At 44.8% G+C, this 21,708-nt stretch overlaps 1 protein-coding gene across 1 annotated transcript in view; it reads right to left on the reverse strand.

Moving 5' to 3' along the window:
* Positions 1 to 787: 787 nt before the first annotated feature.
* Positions 788 to 21,708, reverse strand: part of STK32A (serine/threonine kinase 32A) — an 88,519-nt gene continuing 67,598 nt past the window's right edge. The window contains exons 8-13 of the mRNA XM_087815918.1: positions 15,315 to 15,412; positions 9,937 to 10,053; positions 7,312 to 7,437; positions 5,741 to 5,869; positions 1,405 to 1,469; positions 788 to 1,019 (exon numbers count right to left, since the gene is read on the reverse strand). Of these exons, the coding sequence (XP_087672044.1) occupies positions 926 to 1,019; positions 1,405 to 1,469; positions 5,741 to 5,869; positions 7,312 to 7,437; positions 9,937 to 10,053; positions 15,315 to 15,412 (629 nt within the window). The 3' untranslated portion in view covers positions 788 to 925. The remainder of the gene's footprint in view (positions 1,020 to 1,404; positions 1,470 to 5,740; positions 5,870 to 7,311; positions 7,438 to 9,936; positions 10,054 to 15,314; positions 15,413 to 21,708) is intronic.

A 21,708-nucleotide genomic window follows, 5' to 3' on the forward strand; every position in this document is an offset into this window, starting at 1 on the left:
TTCCTGTGTAAGACACGTCACTGTACTACAAGGTGGACATGCTTTCAATGCGACCAAAATCTTTCCTGATCCCCTCCAGATGCAGGTCTCCGATAATCTGAGGAGGACCATTAGCTCTCAAGGATCATGATTACTAGAAGGCAAGTGGTGTGCTAGTAAATAGTTAACAAATGGCTTGGTGGATGCGGGGGGAAACACCCTGATGTGTAACGTTGGCCAATTCCCATGGTGTAAATGCCCATTATCACCAGTTTCAACTTGCCACCTTCATACCACTGTACAGGGCATTGGGACAGGTGTGCGCAGCCGGCTCTTGCTGGCTGGGACAAGCTGATGTGATGTGTGACTTCGGCACAGCACTGGAAGGTCCAGGTAAGTCTGTGTCACTTCAATCTGGTCCCATTCATTTCTTCCTGACTGAATTCCTTATTGCTGTCCAATCAGGCTTGGGGACGGTATCCTCTTTATGAAGTTTTCTAGCTCTGAAGAGCCTCACTCAGTCACCCACCTACGTCCACTTGCCCATGTGTCACAGTGTAACTAGGAGGAGTGGAAAAATAAAACCTATATCTAAATAGTCCTTTTGAAATAAAAATAAAGGCTGTTTAGGATAACAGACTGGTTGTGATAAAAAAGGCAGAATAGAGCTCGTTAGTATAACCCTCTCATTTTAGAATAAACCGAAGCAGAAAAAGTGGTTACGTGACTTGCTCAAGGTCACTCGGTTTGTTAATGGTGCAACCAGTTCCCCGGGAGCCCAGGGAACTCTCCTTTGTATCCTGCCGCCTCCTTCCAAAGGCAGGCATTCACATTTTCTAAGGTGTGTGAGGTGTGCGGAGAGAACTACTGTCAGCTCGTCCCGATGTGGAGTCAGAACTTGCTGGCCTGAGGTGCCAGGAAACGTCCCAAGAAGATGTCGACGGCTTCACAGGTTGTTATTCTGGCCGTTCACGTCTTGTGGGTCTTTGGTTTCTTCGAAGGCCAGATCTGCTTGTCTTTTATTAAAGTCTCTTTTTACTCTTAAAAAGAAGAAAAGAAATGAGGGTTTATTCACTGAAAAGAGAGATTTAAGCATTTGAAATGATAGCATGAAGTCCAGTGACTTGTAAAGCGGTCAGGGACACCTTCTTAAAAACATCATAGATATTAAATGTTGAAGTCCCAATTCCTCGGCCCTTCCCATGAACAGAAGCTGGAAGCTTGTTTACCTAGTACAACCTTTGAAATCTCTTACAAGAAAAAAGGGTTCCTGAAATTTCCAAATGTTCTATTATGGACAGTCACCATTTTTGTAAACAGAATGAATAAAAATGTTAAAAATATATTAAGGCTTTGCCAGTGAATTCTGGCTGAAACACTATCATTCTCCCTGGGCTGCTGTTCTTGCAGGAGCCGCTCACTTACTTTTCTCTGTTGAAAATGATGAACTCCTTCTGCACCGATTCAAGGTGCTCTTGAAGAAGGCACGTCTTCCAGGTGAACATAGAAAAGAAAGTAGAATTAGCGTGAGCAGATCAGTGAGGGCCCTCCAGCAGCCACTAACCGACTGAGCGTCTGTTCACTGCATGGCCCAGTCAATGCATCTTCAGAACAGACGCTCCCTCAAAGCTCGCAGCAGGAGTGAGACACCAACCAGAATAATAGGGGAGCAGTTAGGGGAAAAACAGCAAGAGGGTAAAACACATCAGCACTGCTCCCCGCAGCGAGCCAGCAAGGAAGACTTGGGTTACGGTTCATGACCTTGATGTCCTTGGGGACAGGGCTCACCGAGCTGGTCACTTACCTGTCATCTCCTGGCCCTCATGTGAAAGGGTTGGAGGTTCTACTTGAATTTAATAAACAGCCTGGAAACATCTCTTCACCCTAAATTCTTATCGAATGTTCCCCTCAACAACCTCGCTGGGGTTCAGGGGCTAGACTTCAGTGGCAGCAAACAGCTGCCTTTATCTGGGAGTTTCTCACAGACGCGCATCACTTGCTTTGCTGTTTCACTGTCTGGCTTTCAACACCAATCAATGACTTGGCATCGTCATGGGAAAACGGAATCTCAGAAAACAAAAGGTTCTCCTCTGGCCCAGGACAGTGCAGCCCTAGGTCCAATGTGTTAGAAGTCCGCAACAAAGTACTTCCAAAGTACTTCTGATGAAAAATATTCTTCACCAAGGAAAAAATATAATTCGTTCATTTTTTTAAAACTCTAGGAATTAGAAAATACTACGTCCTCAAGTACTGAAGCGTTTATTTTCTTTCATGAGCAAATGATTAAGTGATAAGAGAGGAAACTATAAAAAAAAAGGACATTTCAGAGAAGGGTTGGGGGGTGGGGGGAACAAAAGAAAGGAGAGATAAGACTCTGCCTCCTCTTATTCTTAACCAGGGGTCCTGGTAACCCTGAGGGTTTCTAGTATCGGGGGACATGAAGCTTTGGGAGAAACATGATCTGAGAGAGCTCATAGGAACAGCAGCTTTGCTCTAAAATTTTAGAAAAACTATTTTAACACTAAAATATTACATAAAATATAAATATATAAACATATAAAGTATTACCTATTTTAAGATATATTTACATAATATTGTTTATATATTTTCTTATATATGTACATTTCTATATGTACATATATGTATTTATATAAATATTACATGCATATATAAAACATTTTATATAAAAAATATATAATAAAATAATATAAAGTATATGAATAAAACACATTTATATAAACATATATACATATATAAAATGTTGAATAAAATATAACGTGATAAAAGGCATTTACAAAAACCCCACAGCTAACAAAATACTCAGTGATCAAAACTAAAATCTTTCTCCCAGAGGTGGGAAAAAAGACAAAGATGCTCACTTTCACCATTGTTATTCAGAATTGTACTGGAGCTATAGCCATAGCGATTAGGCAAGAGAAAGAAAGGCATCCAAACTGGAAAGGAAAAGTAAAACTATTTCTATTTGCAGATAACATGGTCCTACATGTAATAAAAGTCCCAAAGAACCCACAAGAAAGTACTAGAGCTAATAAACGAGTCCAGCAAAGTTCCTGTGTGCACAATTGGCAGAAAAATCAGTTAATTCTATGCACCAGTAATCAATGATCCAGAAAGGAAATTAAGGAAATTCTATTTCCATAGTATCCATAATAATAAAATTCCTAGGAAAAGTTTAACCAAGGCTGTGAAAGAGTTATACTCTGAAAAGTAAAAGACATTGCTGAAAGAAATTGAAGGGAGCCTGGAGTAATAAAAAATTTTGAAAATGGTGGTGGCTGCAAAATGCTGTGAATAACTTAGTGCCACTGAATTGTACACTTAAAAATGGCAAATTTTTTGTTATATATGTTTCCCAGAATAAAAATGTTAAAAACAAAACAAAAAGACCAAGAGGATGTAAACTTCTCTGATCAGTGATGTAAAGGCCTGTGTGTGTTTTTATCACAGGAAGAGCCACTTCTTGGTAAGTGATTCTAAGGTTGGCATGAGACCTGGGGAAAGAGGAGACTGCTTTTTCCTTTCGTTTGTATTAGAAAATGTTTGGGGTCTGTACTGTGGGTAAGAGGCCATCGGGGAGGGAGGCAGACTTGCTGCTGCAACCTGGTGGCTGGGCAGGTAAGAACCAGGGCAAAGGACCAGGGGAAGATGTCCCATGGGTGGAATCTGACCTTGCAGCTCTAAGAACAGCAATGTCCAGTTTCCACTGTCCAGTTATAACATTTTCTTTCTTTTAATGTATTGAACCACTTATTGAGGTTGGGGTTCCAGGAAGATAATGGTGTGTAAGACTGACCTGGTCTTTGCCCATAAGAAGCCCTCATTTTAGTGGAATAGGAAAAAACACACAAACATATAAGTAAAATACTTATAAACGGTGTTAATGTCATGAAGGAATTAAAAATAGGGGCTCGGAGAGCGATGGTGACGGGACTTCATCATTGACAAGGTGGCATTAAGGGCGGAAAGGACGAGACAAAGGCTCCTATGGGAAGGTCCAAGAGAACATTCAGGAAAAAGGAAGAGCGAGGGTCCTGAAGAAGGAAACCTACCGTGCTTGAGGGTCCGACACTTCAGGGCCTATGTGGTTGGAGGGCAAGGATGGCAAGGACAGGATGGGGCGAGAAGAGGAGACACACCATGGGGAGCCCAGCAGGCATGGTAAACTGTTACCTGCAAATTGCTGCTGTCTCTAAAGCTGTAGGAAATGTGCAATAAAGATGCTATCTTATATTGCTACACTCGGGGCCTCGATCCAGCTCGAGTCAAACTGTGTAGGGACATAGAGAGGAGTGAGTCTGGAGACGCCAGTTGGGGATGATACGAAGAAGAGATCCTTCAAGGGAAGACGGTCACAGTGAAGAGAACGAAGCCCGCCGGCTTGTGGCACAGATGAGCACCCTTTGCAGGGCCCTAGAGTACACGTAAGGCAAGAGGCCAGCCTGTGAACAAACAGGGTGCGACTTCGGTTGGCCTTTAAAGGGTATAGTGGTTCCTGAGGACTAGAGAAATGAAGGACACTGAGCATTCTTACTTGTTTGCAGAGCTATCATCACCACAGGACTATACAGTCTTTGAGAACAGGAATGTCACTGAGTGCAAGAATCATACTTACAACTCTCTCTGGTATTTAACATAGGACCTGGCAGGTAATGGGTTCTCAATAGAAGTAGCCTAAATAAATGGAGGGAGGGAAAAAGGGAGGGAGGAGTGGGTGGGTGGGTGAGTGGATGGATGGATGGATGGATGGATGGATGGATGGATGGATGGGTGACCACTAGACGCAAAGTGAATGTTGATTACTTCATCATTATAACACATAGGACCACATGTATAAAATCCTACTGAGTCCCTATAAGTTACTGCATTGAAATCTGAGCTCTAACTCTGACAGAATAATATAGTTACAAAGTCAGCTCAGCCTAAAATCCAAAAATAGTGCTTGACCATATAAGAATTCCATCATTTCTGCTCTCTACTTCTGTTAGCCTCGATATCATGAAATTTTGCTTGTAGCAAAGAACGGACACCACCTGTAGGGCTGGGTGCTCCCAGTAGGAGTGAGGCCCCAAAGAGCCATGTGTGCACGGCAGGCCTTGAAGACGCTGTGGGTCGGGTTCCAGACCACCGCAATAAGGCGAGTGCCGCAATAAGGCGAGTGCCGCAATAAAGCGAGTGCCGCAATAAGGCGAGTGCCGCAATAAAGCGAGTGCCGCAATAAGGCGAGTGCCGCAATAAGGCGAGTGCCGCAATAAAGCGAGTGCCGCAATAAGGCGAGTGCCGCAATAAAGCGAGTGCCGCAATAAAGCGAGTGCCGCAATAAAGCGAGTGCCGCAATAAAGCGAGTTGCAATTTTTTTGCTGGTGGAGGGCCTTGCCTTCGGTTTGTTAAAAACAACATCAAAGCAAAGGGCAGTAAATGAGGCATGCCTGTGCTTGGAAACCTGCCCGCTGAAAATTGGTTCGGGGTGGTCACCTGGCTGGGCTTGGCCAATTAGAGCCTCTCCCGGGACACTGACGACTGTGAACTGAGAGCTGGGAGGACGTCATGACGGAATGAAGTTCACGACAGAGTTAGAGGTCGCGAAACGTCGCTGTCAAGGTCCCCAGGGCTGCCTGGGTGTCCAGCTCCCTGCGCATCCACAAGGCAGCGAAGCCGGGAGCTGAGGTGACCTCCCAGCAGAAGCTCCCAGCCCAGCAGCAGCCCCCCGAAGGCTCCCAGGAGGCCGCAGGGACCTGCTCACCTGCGAGGAGTCACACTTCCTCAGCTCCTTCTCCTTCTTGGCCAGGCGCTTCTTTTTCTTGTGAAGAGGCTTGGACTCCAAAATCATTTCTTCAAGTTCAAAGGTGGGGTCGCAATTCAGCCTGCCCTTCTGCGAGGAAGACAGGCGGGCTCACTCCCTGGACCCCCGGCTCCTTCCCGAGCCACACCTGAGCAAACGCACGCAGGCCTAGCGGAGCACCCCGGGGTACCGGGTGAGTTTGGCTATATTTTGTTTATTTCTCTAAACTCCCAATGAGCCTCCTGTGAGTTGAAATCAAACGACAATGATTTTTCTAACGCTTGAGCTTTGGGGTTCTGTGTCTCAAAGTGTGTCCCAAGGGTCGTGTGGGTTGTTAGACTCGCTTGAGCTGTTTGCTCAGCGTCCCAGTGTCCCAGTGACCCAGGGAGGCTCCTCCCGTCGGCGTTTCTGAGCACGAGGCCCAGGACACTGCACGTTGAACATGCTCCCCAGGTGATTCCCATTCACAGAAAAGTCAGACCTGGAGGTGGAGTGTCCCTGGGCGCAGGATTGGCGGTTAATGGCAGTGGTGCGGGGTCTGGAAGCAGCAGGAGGGGGTGCCTAGTGTCATGGGTCAACCTGGCACCAGCTGCCCCTACTGGACCCTGCAGAGTAGCCCGGTAAGTCCTTGGCCCCAACGTCTGGTCGCTCCATAAGGTAGACTCTCCACCCCCCAGAATCCAGTGCACTGCCGTCTCACTGTGCACTTGCACCCCGATTCTGGCTCTCACCAGCGGTCTGCAGTCGGCCACGGGGGGCCCCGGGCCGGGGACCCCCGCAGTGGGAATTCTTTCCCTTCGGCTCTCAGTCATTACGACTATAAGAGGGATGAATGGTAAGAACAAACACCTCACCCCAACCCTAACCGTTTTCAGTCCTGGGACTCACAGAGCCCCACGGATACAAATTCCTACATGTTTGGAATTGGAGAAAGCGTTGTTTTTTCTGTCTTTCTTTGTTTTTAATTTCATGTGTGTGAATTTCATGTTTTTAAAATTTATCTTTATGGCTGAAGGTACTGCAGGTGGCCCCTTTGTTTCTCAATTGGCAGACTCCTGGAAAGGACAGCAGCAGGTCCTTGAGGTTTTGTGTCCTCCTAGGGCTGAGGAGCTGAACTCTTAGCATTGAGATGTGTGGGGACGTAAATGTGGTTTATGTCAATCAGCCAATGGTAAAAGTGGTTTCATTCTATGTTGTTTCTCTTAAAAGTCAGAGCCTATCGATGATGTTAAGTGAGGTCTACGTATTAGGTGGCTTAGGGCTCCCTTCCTGAAAAGCATGCACAGAAAGCGGTTAGGAGCCAGAACTGCGCACAGGTAGGCCTGGGTTAGAGTTCCAATTCGGCCGCTTGCTAGCATGGGGCCCTTTGGTGGCCAAGTTCTTTGTGTGTGCCTCAGCTTCCTCATCTGTAAAATAGGAATCTGAGTTGTCTTTAGCCCCTGTGTGGTCCTCTAACAAGCCCAGCTGTGCATCTGGCACACGGGGGATAGGCACTGGTGAGAGGTCCTATGGATTTGTTAGGATTGACTCACAGTAGGAATGAATCCCGGAACGAGCCTCTTCTGCAAAACTGCATCCCAGTTCACATCATCCATGTAGGGGAAGTTCTGGACGTCAGACAAGCGAGAAAACCGCTGGTCCGGGTCAGGTTCAAGCAGCTGCCAGTGGAATAGGAACATTAAGATCGCGAGGAAAGTCAAAACAAGGCAAAAATAAATCATACGCATTCCCTCTAGATGTTTTCAAGTGTAGGATCGAAGGAAATAAGGCAGCGCTCCCCTTCTCAAACCCCTAAGCAAATAGCGCAGATAATGCCCAGTTAGAATGAATTTTAAGTTGGTTTTTGCAATGCGGGGAGTGAAAACAGCTTGTCCTGTTGAGTCAAACGTATCTTTCATGGCAGATTCCCCTGCTTCCTAACTGTGGGCAAGTTGGTTCTCTGAATCTCAGTTTACCCATCTGTAGAAAGGGGAGAATAACCTATTTCATAAGGCTGCAGCCTTATAAAACTTCATTTCCCACTAAAAACGTTAGCTGTTTTTACAACTAACCAAAATATACTGGGGGTGACCCAGAGAAGATGTAACTAAGGTAACTGCCGTAGCTCTGGGTTTTATGAACTGGGATTACAGAGCCCCCCCACACCCCAACAGTAACCACCCCAGAGCCAACGACACTTCCACAACCCTGTGGCTCAAACGAGAAATGGCAATTCCACCTGAGGGCTGTCCTGGAGGTGACAAGCTGGGGTCGCCAGGGTAGAATTTTAGGGTGAAGAGGGCTGTCTTGGACCTGAGGAAAATGTGTTTGTGGAAAATCACCACCCTATTCATCTGTGACATGACCAATGGCAGTGTCCCTATTCTGAAACGGGGAACTTGACCCCAAAGACGAGAGACACAGGTTTGACTCCCCAGCCCCTTTCCTTGACCTGCCACCACCGGCGCAGTCCCCCTTCCTGCAGGAGGGCCACCCTCACCTCGTGGGGCCCTACTCCTCCCAGGCTATCATGACACGCGACTGAGCCCCCGCCACGACTGTTCTGAACCCTGGGGAACGTGGGCAGCTTGTCCATTCAAGCGCCCCATGTCCCCGCCTGTCAGGCCCTGTGTTGGAGCCTGAGGATACGACGGGGAACAGGTCAGATGCTCTCACGCAGCCCGGAGGACGATGATCGTCAACCCAAGAGGCACACACGTGCGACACAGACCTTGAAATTAAGAAAGGGGCTGGGGGAGGGAAGTGCTGCGTGAGCTCACGCAGAGGGAGGCCTCCCCAGGGGGCGATGCTTGAGCTGAGGCCCAAGGCTGTCCTCAAACACGCAGGAGGGCCAGTTGTTGGTTCACTTGCTTGTTTTAATTTCCAACCCACCGAACCCAGTACGTGGTGCGCCTGTGCCTGGCCCGTGTGGAACCGCACACCACGTGCAGGTAGATTTGACTTGAACTCAGCGTCGCCAAAGAGGCCTGGACCCGTTCAGGGAGATGGGTCCACTGACCGTGTGCTTAGAGGCATCAGCAAGAGCAAATTGCTGAAAATATTTCTAAGTGTTTCATGACAAACCCTGCGTTTGCCATGAACCCGGAGGAAACAGTTCATGGATGTGGCCCAGTCGGTGGATCGCACTGAGCAGCCCTGGTCTAAAGGAGGGAGCTGGAAGGGGGGGGAGGGGGCAGTGTTCTCGGCAGAGGGAGTAGCGTGTGCAAAGGGCCTGGGGTGAGGGATGGATATGGGAGGGGGAGGAGGGGGAGGGGAAACACAAGAGAAAAAGACGAGAGCAGTTTACGTGTAATAAACAGAGGGACAAAAGTCCAAAACAAGGCGTGAGAGGTAGTTAGAACTTTTCTATCATACAAATTACTTTGATCTTTACTCTGAGAACAATGGGAACAACACAATGGCAAACAACACAGTTTGCTCTGAACAGAGCACTGTGGGGCAGAATGAAATGTGGAACACTGCACGGGGTGCCCTGGACGGTGTGGCACGGCTGGAGCTGCTCCACACCCCAAAGGTCGCAGGTTTCGTTCCTGGGCAGGGCACATGCCTAGGTTGTGGGTTCAGTCTCCAGTTGGGGAGCACGTGGAAGGCAGCCAATGTTTCTCTCTCATATTGATGTTTCTCTCTCTCTCTCTCCCTCCCGCCCCCCTTTTCTCTCTCTAAAATCAGTGAGCATATCCTCAGGTGAGGATTTAAAAAAAGTGCACAGGGCAAAGCAGTTGTAAGACTTGATGGCTGCAGGGTTGGGAAGACAGCAATGGGGGTGGAGAGAAGCGACAGATTCAAAGACTATTTAAAAGGTCAAATTACAGAACTTGGTGATGGATTGGATACCGGGATGATGAATGGTTTCTGGTTTCTGGCTTGCACAAGGGACGGACGGACAGGCCAGTTGCCGAGACAGGGAAGTTTGGAGAAAGCCCAGGAAATACAGAGCGATCAAGAACTCCCTTTGGACACACTGCGCTTGGGGTGACTTTGGGACATACAGGAGGACACGTGCGTTGCCTACTGAAGCCACGTGCCTGAAAGCTCTTAGCCGCAGAGCCCGCTGGAAACGTCCACGGCCAGGGCGGCCTCCAACACTGTGCGCTGAGCTCTACCCAGAGCGCCTGCTGCTTTTATCGTTTCGTTTATCATGGAATTCATCTCCTTACCTTTCTAAGAAGTGACACCATTTCCTGTGACCAGGCAGAAGGGTAGGACACAACAGCCATCTCAAACATGTGGGCAATTTCCTTGCTGGAAGTACTGGAGCGAATATGGTAGGGTCTCTTAAGGGAGAGAGGAAGGAGAGGCTTCGTGTTTACAGGGTCCAAGGAAAAAAACGTTGCTTTGCAAAGGTTTCCAAGTTAAATTTTCAACCAAGTTAAATTTTCAACCAGGAAAATCTCTGTGTCATTTTCTCACCCCCTCCAGCTGGTACTCTTGTTGGCAAATGCACATATGGTCCCGTGTGGCCAAATCTCCTACTTTTTAAAAAAGACACCAGAAAAATCTATGGTTTCGTTTGAAATCTCAGAATCTGTAAAAGTTGATGATTCCCCTCGGCCAAACAAAACATTCCTGTGGGCTAAACCCACCTCTGAGATGCTAATTTGGAACTGTTTTGTGAGGCAACCTATGAACGTATTTTCATAAATTACTGGACACGTGCTCAGTAAGGTGAAGTTTTAAACAATTGTTAGTTTGATTCTAAAACGATTCAGAGTTTACCATATGCCTCTTTTCACTTGTTTGGATCATAATATGTTCAGGGTAGAAAGTTACCCAAAAGGCCTCAACCCTGTCCGAATGTTACGAGTCCCTGGTTGTATGGAGCGGGGTGGCAAATTTTATGGTGAGGCAAAAATATTTTTATTTTGGACAGAACCAGGTTCATTTATAGTTTTAACTGGGACTGTGGGGGGGCGTAAAAAAAAGTGGCTTTATTACACTTTTCACAAACATCCACTAGAGGTCAGCCTTTACCTGTAGTAATTTTGTTTCATGAAGGACTCAACCCTGGGATTTTCTCTTTTATGTGAGCTGGGAGTTACTCAAAACCAGAGATTACAGCATACTCACATTTTCCCCATGCGTCCTAGCACCCAGCAGGTGCTCATTACATGTGTTTGTTGAGGGAACAAAATTTCCATGTTGGATTAACCAGCAATGGGCCGGTTAATGTGAACATGGGCATGTACCAAGTGTCTGGCCCTTTGGAGACACTTAGTAAATGACTGTGGACTGATGAACTAACCTGGAAGACATGGAGGAGTTTATTTATTTCCCTGTTGTAAATCAGTCTTAAAAGGTAATATAATTGCGTGTTTGAGCTCTGAAGGCAAGAGAATTTCAGGGCTCAACGGAGTCACTCAAATTGAGTTTCGGTTCCTTCATCTGTACAATGAACCACCTCACGAGACTGTCGGGAAAATCGAATGGCACAGAGCCTTTGATGTTCTCGAAAGAGTGGCTAGCATATTAGAAACAACGAAGGAGAGAGGTTTTTATTATTTCTGAGACAGGGTGGAAAAGGGGGATATGTAAATGTGGACAGTGACCAGCAGGATGAGCCATGTGCCAGTGCCACTTACTCAGGGAACCACGAAGTGCTAGGAGGTGGCCCCTGCAAACAAGACTGGCCAGGCTGCATTTTTTATGCAAGGTCTAAACACACCTGTCGTGGATTTTCCTCCCTCAAGATGGAATAAAGCTAATTCTGGCCTCAGTAACCGCACAGTGGAAATAACCCACGAACCCTGAACCCGGTATCAGAAAAGGCGAGCTGGGCACCTCATCAGCAACGTCAGTGTTTCCTGGCTGCTGACCAGGCGCAGGGCAGGGCCCCTGCGTGACATTCCTCCCCGGGAACCATTAAGAGGCGGGCAGGTTTGGGGTACAAGGTGTCCAGGCTTCCGTGCGTGTGCATGTAAACGTCCTCCCAATTTCCTCCTTGGATTCCGTGCTGTTTCCTAACCGACTATTTCTTAACCATCTAAAATCACAAAATGATTTGATGGATGAATCATTTGCTGATGAAGGCTGCAAGCAACTGGCTTCACAGTGTTTCCTTTTCGTTTACTCAGAAGGCCGTGCGACTGGTTTTTAATATATTTTTTTAAATCCTCATGGCCTATCAGCTTATTAAAACTAGTCCAATTGCCTTTGTCTTATACAATGACTTATTTATCTAGTTCTAAATTTTAAAAATCTGTGTTAATTCATTAACGGCTAGGTTTATATACTTCGTCTTTTACCAAAAATTAATTGAATGCCTACTACGTCCCAGCAGCTCTAGGGGGCATTGGGGATGAAGAACCATAAAGTACAAGACAGACATGATTTCGAGGTTGGTGGAGCTTATCGTCTCCTTAGGGAAGCCACAGGGGGTTATAGAGACTGTACTCTCACATGTCAGTGAACGGATTCATTCTATAAAGGGAAATTACAGTGTCCATGCCAGGATGCATCGAACAACTTTAAGGCAGCATAGAAATTAAGTGAGGCCCGGCCGGGCGTGGTTCAGCGGTTGAGCATCGACCTAGGATCCAGGCGATCGGGGTTCGATTCCCAGTCAGGGCACAGGCCCGGGTTGCGGGCTCGATCAATGACTCTCTCATCATTGATGTTTCTCTCTCTCTCTCCCTCTCCCTTCCTCTCTCTGAAATCAATAAAGATATATTAGAAAAAAAAAAAAGAAATTAAGTGAGAATATAAATAATGAACAACGTGGAAAAGGTAGAGTGTAGGTGGGAGAAAGTGGAGTTCTGTGCTATCATATTTCAGGGGTACACAGCAAGAACTGCGAGGAATGTACACTTAGGGCAAAACTCCATGCATCCCTATGACAAGCTAATACTTATGGAAAACACAGAACCAGAAAAGTCACGGGCCTTGCCTTTACAGTGACAATGACAGCCTGGGAACAGATGACAGAGCAGGTCACAGCTAGGGGACCCGTTCATCGCAGCCGTGATCAAGCTCAGAGACCACGGGGATGCTTCCGAGCACATTTCTCTTGGAGGCATATATTTTTCTGTAAATAAGAATTTGTAAGCGTGGAGAAAGGACTGTTTAGCACACTTTCTCTGGTTTAGTCGTGCTAATGGTCGTAATAAAATGCTGTGTTTCATTTCTTCCGATTAGCTCTGTTTTGAAACATAATTCCCTGCAGCCTACTTGGTGATTCTTCCTGGAATGTGTCAGAACTGATTTGTAGAGGCTCGTTTCTGCATTCATTCACTAGACATCTGTCTACCTAGTTAAATACCGCGGCTACTGCTGAAGTATGTAAGAAACATGCTTCGCCTTTCGTGAATTTACAGTCTCAGGACACAGAAGAGAGAAAAACATAAAAATCGATATGCCTGGAAAAATTTACAAGGGCAATATATTTACAAAGTGGCTTTAATCCTAAAAAAATAAAACAGATTTCGGTGTTCTGATCTAGAAAGTGCTACATTTGATCTTCAGTGGGAAAAAAGTCTGAGAGAGATAAACTATATTTTACTTTTGCTAAAACAATGATAATGTACATAGGTTTGTGCGTGAAAATAGATTAGCCTTATAAAAATAGAAAAGCTTTGGAATTGAGTATGGCTGACTGTTAATAATGAAAGGTGGGACTGGAAGGCCAAAGGAGGGGTTAATTTTTTAATTGAGAATATTCTCGGCCTTAGTGGATATGGCTGATTTTACCTTCATTTTTCTGCTTCTCTATATTTTCCAATAATTTTAAATTCAGAAGGGTCATGAGAGAAATCAAGTGCATAAATACTTGGGAGAGCTACAGAGCATTTCAGCCAGAGATCGGAGAAGGTTCCTTCAGAGATGGGCCTTGTCGGGGCCATGAGAGTGGGCCGGGTTTGAATAAGAAAGGCCTGGAGAAGGGCCTGCCCCGCAAAGAAATGTGGGGCAGTCTAATGGCGGCGGGTCTTTTCTCAGAAACGATCAATATACAGTGAATATAAAGATCCCGACAGGTCTTGCAAGACACATCCTTAACTTTACTCAAACTGAATTTGGCAATTCCCAAACGAATCTGAGTGATTCTTTAGGAAGATCAGGGCTGACCTTGGCAAATATCTTTACAGGTAAAGGAACATGAGGTTAAAAAAAGAAAAGGCCCAAGATGCCTCGAGAGGGGGAAATCCGAAGAGGCAGAAGTGAGTTTATCCTGAGTCAGGGTCATCAAATTGAAGCAAAATCTGAAAAGTTAATCTGGTTCTAAAGGGCAGACAAGACACCTGAAGGTTGCTTGTATTCGTTGGGTGGGGTAAGTCATGTGAAGGGTGCATGTGTGTGTATATGTGTGTATGTGTATACGTGTGTGTGTGTGTGTGTGTGTGTGTGTGTGTGCGTGCGAACGTGCACGCTCATGTGTGTGAATATGCAAAGCACCGGGAGCAGCAGCATTTTTATTTTTTTGGTGAAAGCTCACATCTGTGCTTTAGAAGAATGAACTGCACCCCCACATTCTCCACAGCACACTCACAAAAGCCAAGGCGCGCGAACAGCCTAAGCGTCCGTCAGCAGGTGGCTGGGCAAGGGTGGGACAGAGGGATCTACGTGCTGTTTGCAACAACATGGGCAGATCGCGAAGGCATTACGCTAAGTGAAATGAGTCAGACAGAGAAAGACAGATACTGTAGGATCTCCCTTATAATGTGGAGTCTAAAATAGATAACAAAAGAGGTTGCCAGGGGCTACGGGGAGGGGGAAATAGGGAGAAGTTGGTAAAAGGTACAAACTGTGAGCTCTGAGATGAACAGGGGCTGAGGATCTAACGTAAAACCTGGTGACTAAAGTTGATAACACTGTGTATTGTATCAGTGAAATTTGCTGAGAGTAGAACTTAAATGTCTCTGTCTCACACAGCAACCTAATAGTAACTTTTCTTCGCCTTTCTGAAGCAAAAAAAAAAAAAAGAATCTGACAATATTGATCCATCAGATAGATAACAGGGAACCACAATAGAGGTAAAAAATAATAATATATGGGGGGGAGAAAAAATAGTTTCTTAGGAAAATTCTTGCTAGGCATTTTCTTAGTTTAAGAAATGTTTCTTTTGAAAGAAAAACTACGGTAATTTGCCACTGAACCCAGAACCCAGGAGCCAAATGACAGGCAGGAATCCAACAAGTCAGGGCATAAATTGTGTTGTATTAATAATTCACACTCGCCTTGGGGAAGCGTGTCTGAGTTAGAGTCTTGTACCGTGACTGCAAAATGCTTTTCTTTAAACAAACAAATACATTTATACAAACTATTTAGTGAGGCATATTGATCTCCCCTCCCTGGGGATTTATAGTCTCCACATTATTTACTGAATTTTATCTGCATGACAATGTGAACTCACATGCTTGGCCCCATAGCTAGAAGAATGAATGAGTGCAGGCGTCCCAAGGGTTAATGCATCACATGGCGCAGTCATTTTCACCTCTCAAACAATGGCTTGATTTTTAGCAAAAAAAATTAAAAATCCATCTTTTCATTCTAAAAATGGACATTGCTGGAAGAATAACCAAAGAGAACTGCATTTCTACTGTACCCGGCCTCTCAGAAGCTCGTAGGCCGTCACTCCCAGGGACCACCAGTCAACAGCAAAGGAATAGCCGGCTTCCCTTCTGGAATTGAACATCTCGGGCGCTGCAAACACAGAAAATTAGGTCTCTTTTATTTCCTGAGACATTAACAATCTATTTCGCCCACCATGGTCCTCCAAAGGCGAAACACTTGTAGGGAGGTTTTCCATCAATGGCTGGATCGCTCACAGCAGCAAACCTTCTAATTTTCTAGTCGCTCTCAGGAGCCTCATTGATCAACCAACACAACAGGTAGCCACAGGCCTTAGTGGACACGTTCCTCTCTTATTTGGAACATGCACCTATGAAAAACTAGATCCCATCAGGCCTCAAATGTGTGGCTGACCCTGAAACCGAGAAGGCCGAGGCAACATGTTGTCTCGATTGGGCAGGTTTGGGCTAAAGGGCTGACATTTGGTGGCCCACAGGTGTTGGACTGGCTCTCCGTCTCAGTCATCTTGGGGAGGCAAGGACAACATTTGAATCCTGTGTTGGGCATGAGGGAAGGAGGGGAGAGGGAGTGGGCACTCTGAGAGAGACAATGCTTTATATCAACTGTGGGGCACTTACACGGTGTAACATAGTTCCTTGAATGGACTCCAGTGGAAGGCAGAGCTATAGTCAATGTTAAGGCCAATGCAATCCCCCCTTGGGCATTCTCTAAGCCCTTTGACACAAGGTGAACCTTCTACATCCTACCTACTCTTCCAGGTGTATCCCTAACTCCTAAGGGCTGGAGTAGGAAGAATGAAACACAAAGCAGGGAGGGAATCTTATCTGCTTGCTCACCACTGCATTCCTAGTGTCCACTATTGAGCCGGGCATGTAGAGTCACTCAAGAGACATCCACTGAATGAATGAAAGCTGCTGAATCAATGAATCAAGCAATGCCTGCAATTGTTATTTCTGGAGTTGTCCTGTCTGTGTTCAAAACTTGCCTTCATCACTTATTGTGACCTTGAGCAGCTCTTATTGTGAACTTGAGAATCCTCACCAGCAAGATCAGAATAAGGGCAATCTTTCGAGAGAGGAGAAATTAAATGAGACAGCGCATGCCAAAATCTCAGCACGGCCCCTGGCCCCTAGAGAGTGCTAAAAAATTCAGGCACTCTTCTTGCCGTGGCCGGGTGGCTCAGTTGGTTGGAGTGTGGTCCCATATACCAAAGGTTGCGGGTTTGATTCCAGTCAGGGCACATACCTAGGTTGCGGGTTTGGTCCCTGGTCAGCGCACGTATGGGAAGCAACCAATGGATGTTTCTCACATAGATGTTTCTCTCGCTCCCTTTCTCTCCCCCTTCCTCTCTCTAAAATCAATAAATATATCCTCAGGGGAGGATTAAAAGAATTAGGCACTCTTCTAGGGAGGCAAACATCTATAATGATGGGAATTTTACTACCCAAAGAGCTACACGCACTTGACATCTTCCATAGTGAGGTGCTGGCTCTGAACAAAGAATATTGTTGGACTGTGGGGCCTGCACACACAGTTCTCAGTAAAATCGTAAGGACAACATCCAGTTAGAGGCAGAATGTTGACATCCCAGTGCCCAGGGCTGACCCTGCCTGGACGAGCCGCAGCAGCAGGGCTGAGCAGGCCCGTTCCCTATGGAGTCACCTTTCACGCATCCCTGCACCCTTCCTGTAGGTCCCAGGTCCCTGGGCGATTTGGGAGATAATGGCCCTGACTCCAGGGCACCCCACAGACTGGCCAGAATGGACTAGAGTTCTGCTTCCCCCTCTCAGTATCTCACAGCAAGACATCTCAGAGTCCCCCAGGGCGACAGGCATCTCACTTAGAAAAGCTGCAGAGAGCTTTGAGGGATAAACAGACCATCGTGCTAGGAAAATACCTATCAGAGCAGCATTCCCCGATAAAAGCTGTGAGTTCTGTCATCTCGGATCATCCCTGGAGTTTACATGAGCATCTTTTTGTTTCTTTTCTACTTATCCTGTTTCCAGCATGAGGACAATTGAATATATGTTCATTCTTTTGTTTGTTTGTTTTTTAAAATATATCTTTATTGATTTCAGAGAGAGGAAAGGAGAGGGAGGGGGAGAGAGAAACATCAATGATGAGAGAGTCATTGATCGAGCCCGCAACCCAGGCATGTGCCCTGACCAGGAATCGAACCCTGATCGCCTGGATCCCAGGTCGACGCTCAACCGCTGCGCCACGCCCGGCCGGGCTGAATATATGTTCATTCATTCAACAAATATTCACGGTGTGCTAGGCACTGAGGAATTTTGGTAGAACATGAAGAAAAAACATCCTGCCAACACATGAAGGCACAACAGATGGGTAATTCTTTGAGCCCTCCAAGAGTTGAAAAACCAGAGCAGAGAGATAATGAGGGGCTCCGGTCAACCCTGCCAGGGGCTCCCCTGCCCCTGAGAAGGTACAGATAGAGGTGCAGAGGGACGAAGCTTCCTTCAAGCGGCCATTGGGTATTTGGTTTGGTTTTTAAAGTATTTCAGAAAAGAAGATCAAACAGAAAAGAGCAATTTAACAAGGAGTTATAAGCGAATGGCCAGAGGGCCATCAAAGGTCACACAATAGAATCTTGACCCCCACCATCGTTCCTGTCTTGTTCACAACCCTAGAAATAACCACTATCTTGAATTTATGTTAGTGATTTTGTTCCCTTTCTACACAGATTTACTCTCTAAACATGCATTTCTAAGCCATACTTCAGTTTTGCCTATATGTTATATATGTGTACATATATATATGTACAGGGGTGGGCAAAGTAAGTCTATAGCCCTGGCCAGCATGGCTCAGTTGGCTGAGTGTCATGCCGTGCACCAAAAGGTCACCAGTTCGATTCCCCATCAGGGCACGTGTCCAGGTCGTGGGTTCAATCTCCCGTCGGGGCATGTGTTGGAGGCAACCGATCAATGTTTCTCTCTTACATTGATGTTTCTCTTCCCTTCCCCTCTCCCTCTCCCTCTCCCTCTCCCTCTCCCTCTCCCTCTCCCTCTCCCTCTCTTCCTCCCCTTCTTCCCACTCCCTTCCTCTCTCTTTAAAACCAATAAAAACTTATTTAAAAAAAAGTAGGTTTGCAGTTGTGAGTACACGAAACACAAGAGTTCATTCTTGTACTGTTATTTATTATGCATTATTTATTTGTATTATAACCATAAACCTACTTTTGCCCACCCCTGTATATATAATATGTATAAATATGTGTGTGTGCATATATATGTGTGTGTGTATATCATATATGTTAAATCCCACTCCTTGTTTTCTTTGGTGTCTTGCTTTTCTCGTTCAAGATGACAAGTGTAGGATTTATTAAAATTGCCCCACGTGGTTTCAGCAGCTCACATTCAGTGCCTTATTAACATACTATAATTTATCTACCTACCCTATTGCTGATAGCTGTTTGGATTGTTTTCAGAGTATTGCGAACAGCCCTCTCATGAACATTCCTGGACAGGTAGACCTTCTGCAAGCCCATACATGTTCAGAGCACATTTCTGCAAGGGGCACTGCTGGGCACAGAATGTGTATCTTTACATACACTAGATAACACCAGCCTCTTTACCACAGTGGTTGTACCAATTAACACGATGGCCAGCACCATATCAGACCTCCAACCTGCTTATCCACACTTGGTATTAACTAAGCTTTTGATTTTTGCCAGTCTTGCGAGTGTGTAATTGTCTTTCCTTGTGGTTGAAATTGACACTCCCCCGATTACTAATAAGCTTGGCCATATTTCAGTGTCCTTATTAGCTATTTGGATTTCCATAATTTGGTTTTCAGATTTTAAAACAACTGGAAAGGAGATTCTGGTCAGGATGTAAAGAAAGGGCTCCAAAGGCAATCTATAACTTTAATGCAATAGAAATACGTAAATTTCATCTACAAAAAACATGTGAGTGATGGTTTTCTGAAAACGTATAAAGGGACTTGCATCTCATGTACTAAACTATATCATAAAGCCATAATGATTAAGCTCTGAAAGACACAGGATATAGATCCTAGCACATAACTTAGTTTATGATGACTATATTTTGACTCAACATGGACAAGATCTTATTTAATAAGTGACCTTAAAACAATTATTTAATAATCCAACAAAAAATAAAGTTGGATCTTTTATCTCATATCTTCAGTCAATATAATACATACGTGGATTAAGTAAAAAAGAAATTATAATAATAAAAATATTAGGCAGCCATATTAAAAATCTGGAGGTAAGAAGGTCTTGCTAAGAATACCATAAGAAATAGAAACTATAAAGTAAGAAGACTAATGATTTGATATCAGAAAAATAGTTCATGTCAAAATGCCATAAGAACAATAGTGACTAAAAAGTAGGAAATCATATTTATAACACATTCACTAGAATTTATATTATTAATATATAAAGGGCAAGAATACTTTATATAATCATTAAGTAATATCAGAATATGTAAAAAAAGATTAAAACCCTAATAGAAAATGGGCAAAGAACATGAACAGGCAACTTACAAATTAAAGAAATGCAATTTTAATATCATAATGAAGGACCATTTTCACTTATCTTTTTGAGAAGATTAAGATATTGATAATGCAGCCTGAAATAAACCTAACTTTCAGGGGGAAAATGTATTGACATATATACCCTTTGACCAGGAAGTCTTTGGGAGTTTATCACAAGGAAATAATTAAGTTGCTGACAGGATTTTTATAATGAATTCGTATTTCAGAACGAGAAACAGCCTAATGTTCAGTAAAGAAACTGGGTAAAGGAATTTTGATGCAGCCCTGTGTTTTGTATCATGTGACCATTAAAAACAACAGTTCTACATGGGCAAGGAAACATGAAGAGTGCTAGTTGTCTAGACCCAGCTCTGGAGTCAGCGAAGTGGGTGTCAGTTTTAGCTGAAGCTTGTTGATGGACCCAGGTGGGGAGGTAACGAAGCAGAGCGTGAAGTCAGGGCTGGTGTCAGGCCCCGAGGGCTGTATCCACAGCTCCCCTTGGGCAGAACTTCTCAGTCTGAAGTCTCAAGTGGATGTAACAATAGTACCTGCCTCATAGAGTTGTATTTAGTTTAAATGACGTAATATGCTTACTTAGAACAGTGTTGGGCACATTGGAAGAGCTCAGTAAATGTGAGTCATTGTACCTCCATCATCATCACCACCACCACCACCACCACCACCACCACCACCACCATCACCATCACCATCATCACCATCACTTTGGTCATCACCACCACCACCACCATCATCACCACCATCATCACCACCACCACCACCACCGTCATCACCACCACCATCACCACCATCACCACCACCACCACCACCACCACCACCACCACCATCACCATCACCACCATCATCACCTTCATCACCATCACCATCGATATTTGAGATGTTTTTACACTGGAGTTTAACCTTGTGTTCTATCAGTCACTTGCTGTGTGATTATGACCATGTCAGTTTCTCTCTAGGCCTGATTTTTTGTGTGTGTGTGAAATCCAAATAATAGTGAAACCTATTTTATAGGGTTGCTTCGAGAATTTAATGATACAATAAATGTTAAACATTTAGCAAAGTGCTTGGGCCATAATAAATGCTCACTGTATAATGTCTGTTATTCCTGTGATTACATTGTGAAGTGAAAATTTAGGTTCCAAAAATTCAATATGATGCAACTTTAAAAAAAGGTGTGTTTGTGTGTGCACAGACCAAAGGTCTAGAAGGAATCCATAAATATCGGTAAGCAGAGGGATTAATTTAATGTCCCCTTTGCTTATCTGTGGGGTACACATTTTCCACAGTGAATTTGTTTGTTTTTGGAGAAGAATGTTTTAATTGGTTAAGCTCTAAGTGATCTGGATTAGAGTTGCCCAGATCCAGGAGCAGGGAGAAGCTTAAAGGACTGGAATGACGGGAGGGGGCATGGAATTAGAAGATTATGAATGAAAAGTGGTTAAGAACTGGCAGACTGCTTATCTCCTCATTTCCAGAACCAAGGAACTGCTTCGTAATATGCTCTGCATCTCATATTAATAGCCATGGCATATTCCTATAATCTTCATTCAGTATTGAATCCAAGATTTCTTTCTTTTCAGAATTATTTTCTTTATAGTTAACTGCTAATGAGTATCCTAGAGGAATGCTGTAAAATGAGTGCTGGCAAGGATCTATTAGGTAGATTTTGACAAATTACTGGGAACATTAATTTTTTTTTTTTTTAAAGACGATTTCCACCCATGATACCTCTTAGAAAGACTGCCATCCAAAAGTTAAAGCCAAGGGCAGCTTCTGGATAGAGAAACAAGAAATATTTCTAGCAGTTTGGCCTACTTAAGTTGGCTTATAACCATCTAAAAACCACAAATAGCATTAAGAAAATTTCCCTCTTT

This window comes from Miniopterus natalensis, chromosome 4, assembly GCF_054644295.1.
Source record: "Miniopterus natalensis isolate mMinNat1 chromosome 4, mMinNat1.hap1, whole genome shotgun sequence".
NCBI lineage: Eukaryota > Metazoa > Chordata > Mammalia > Chiroptera > Miniopteridae > Miniopterus > Miniopterus natalensis.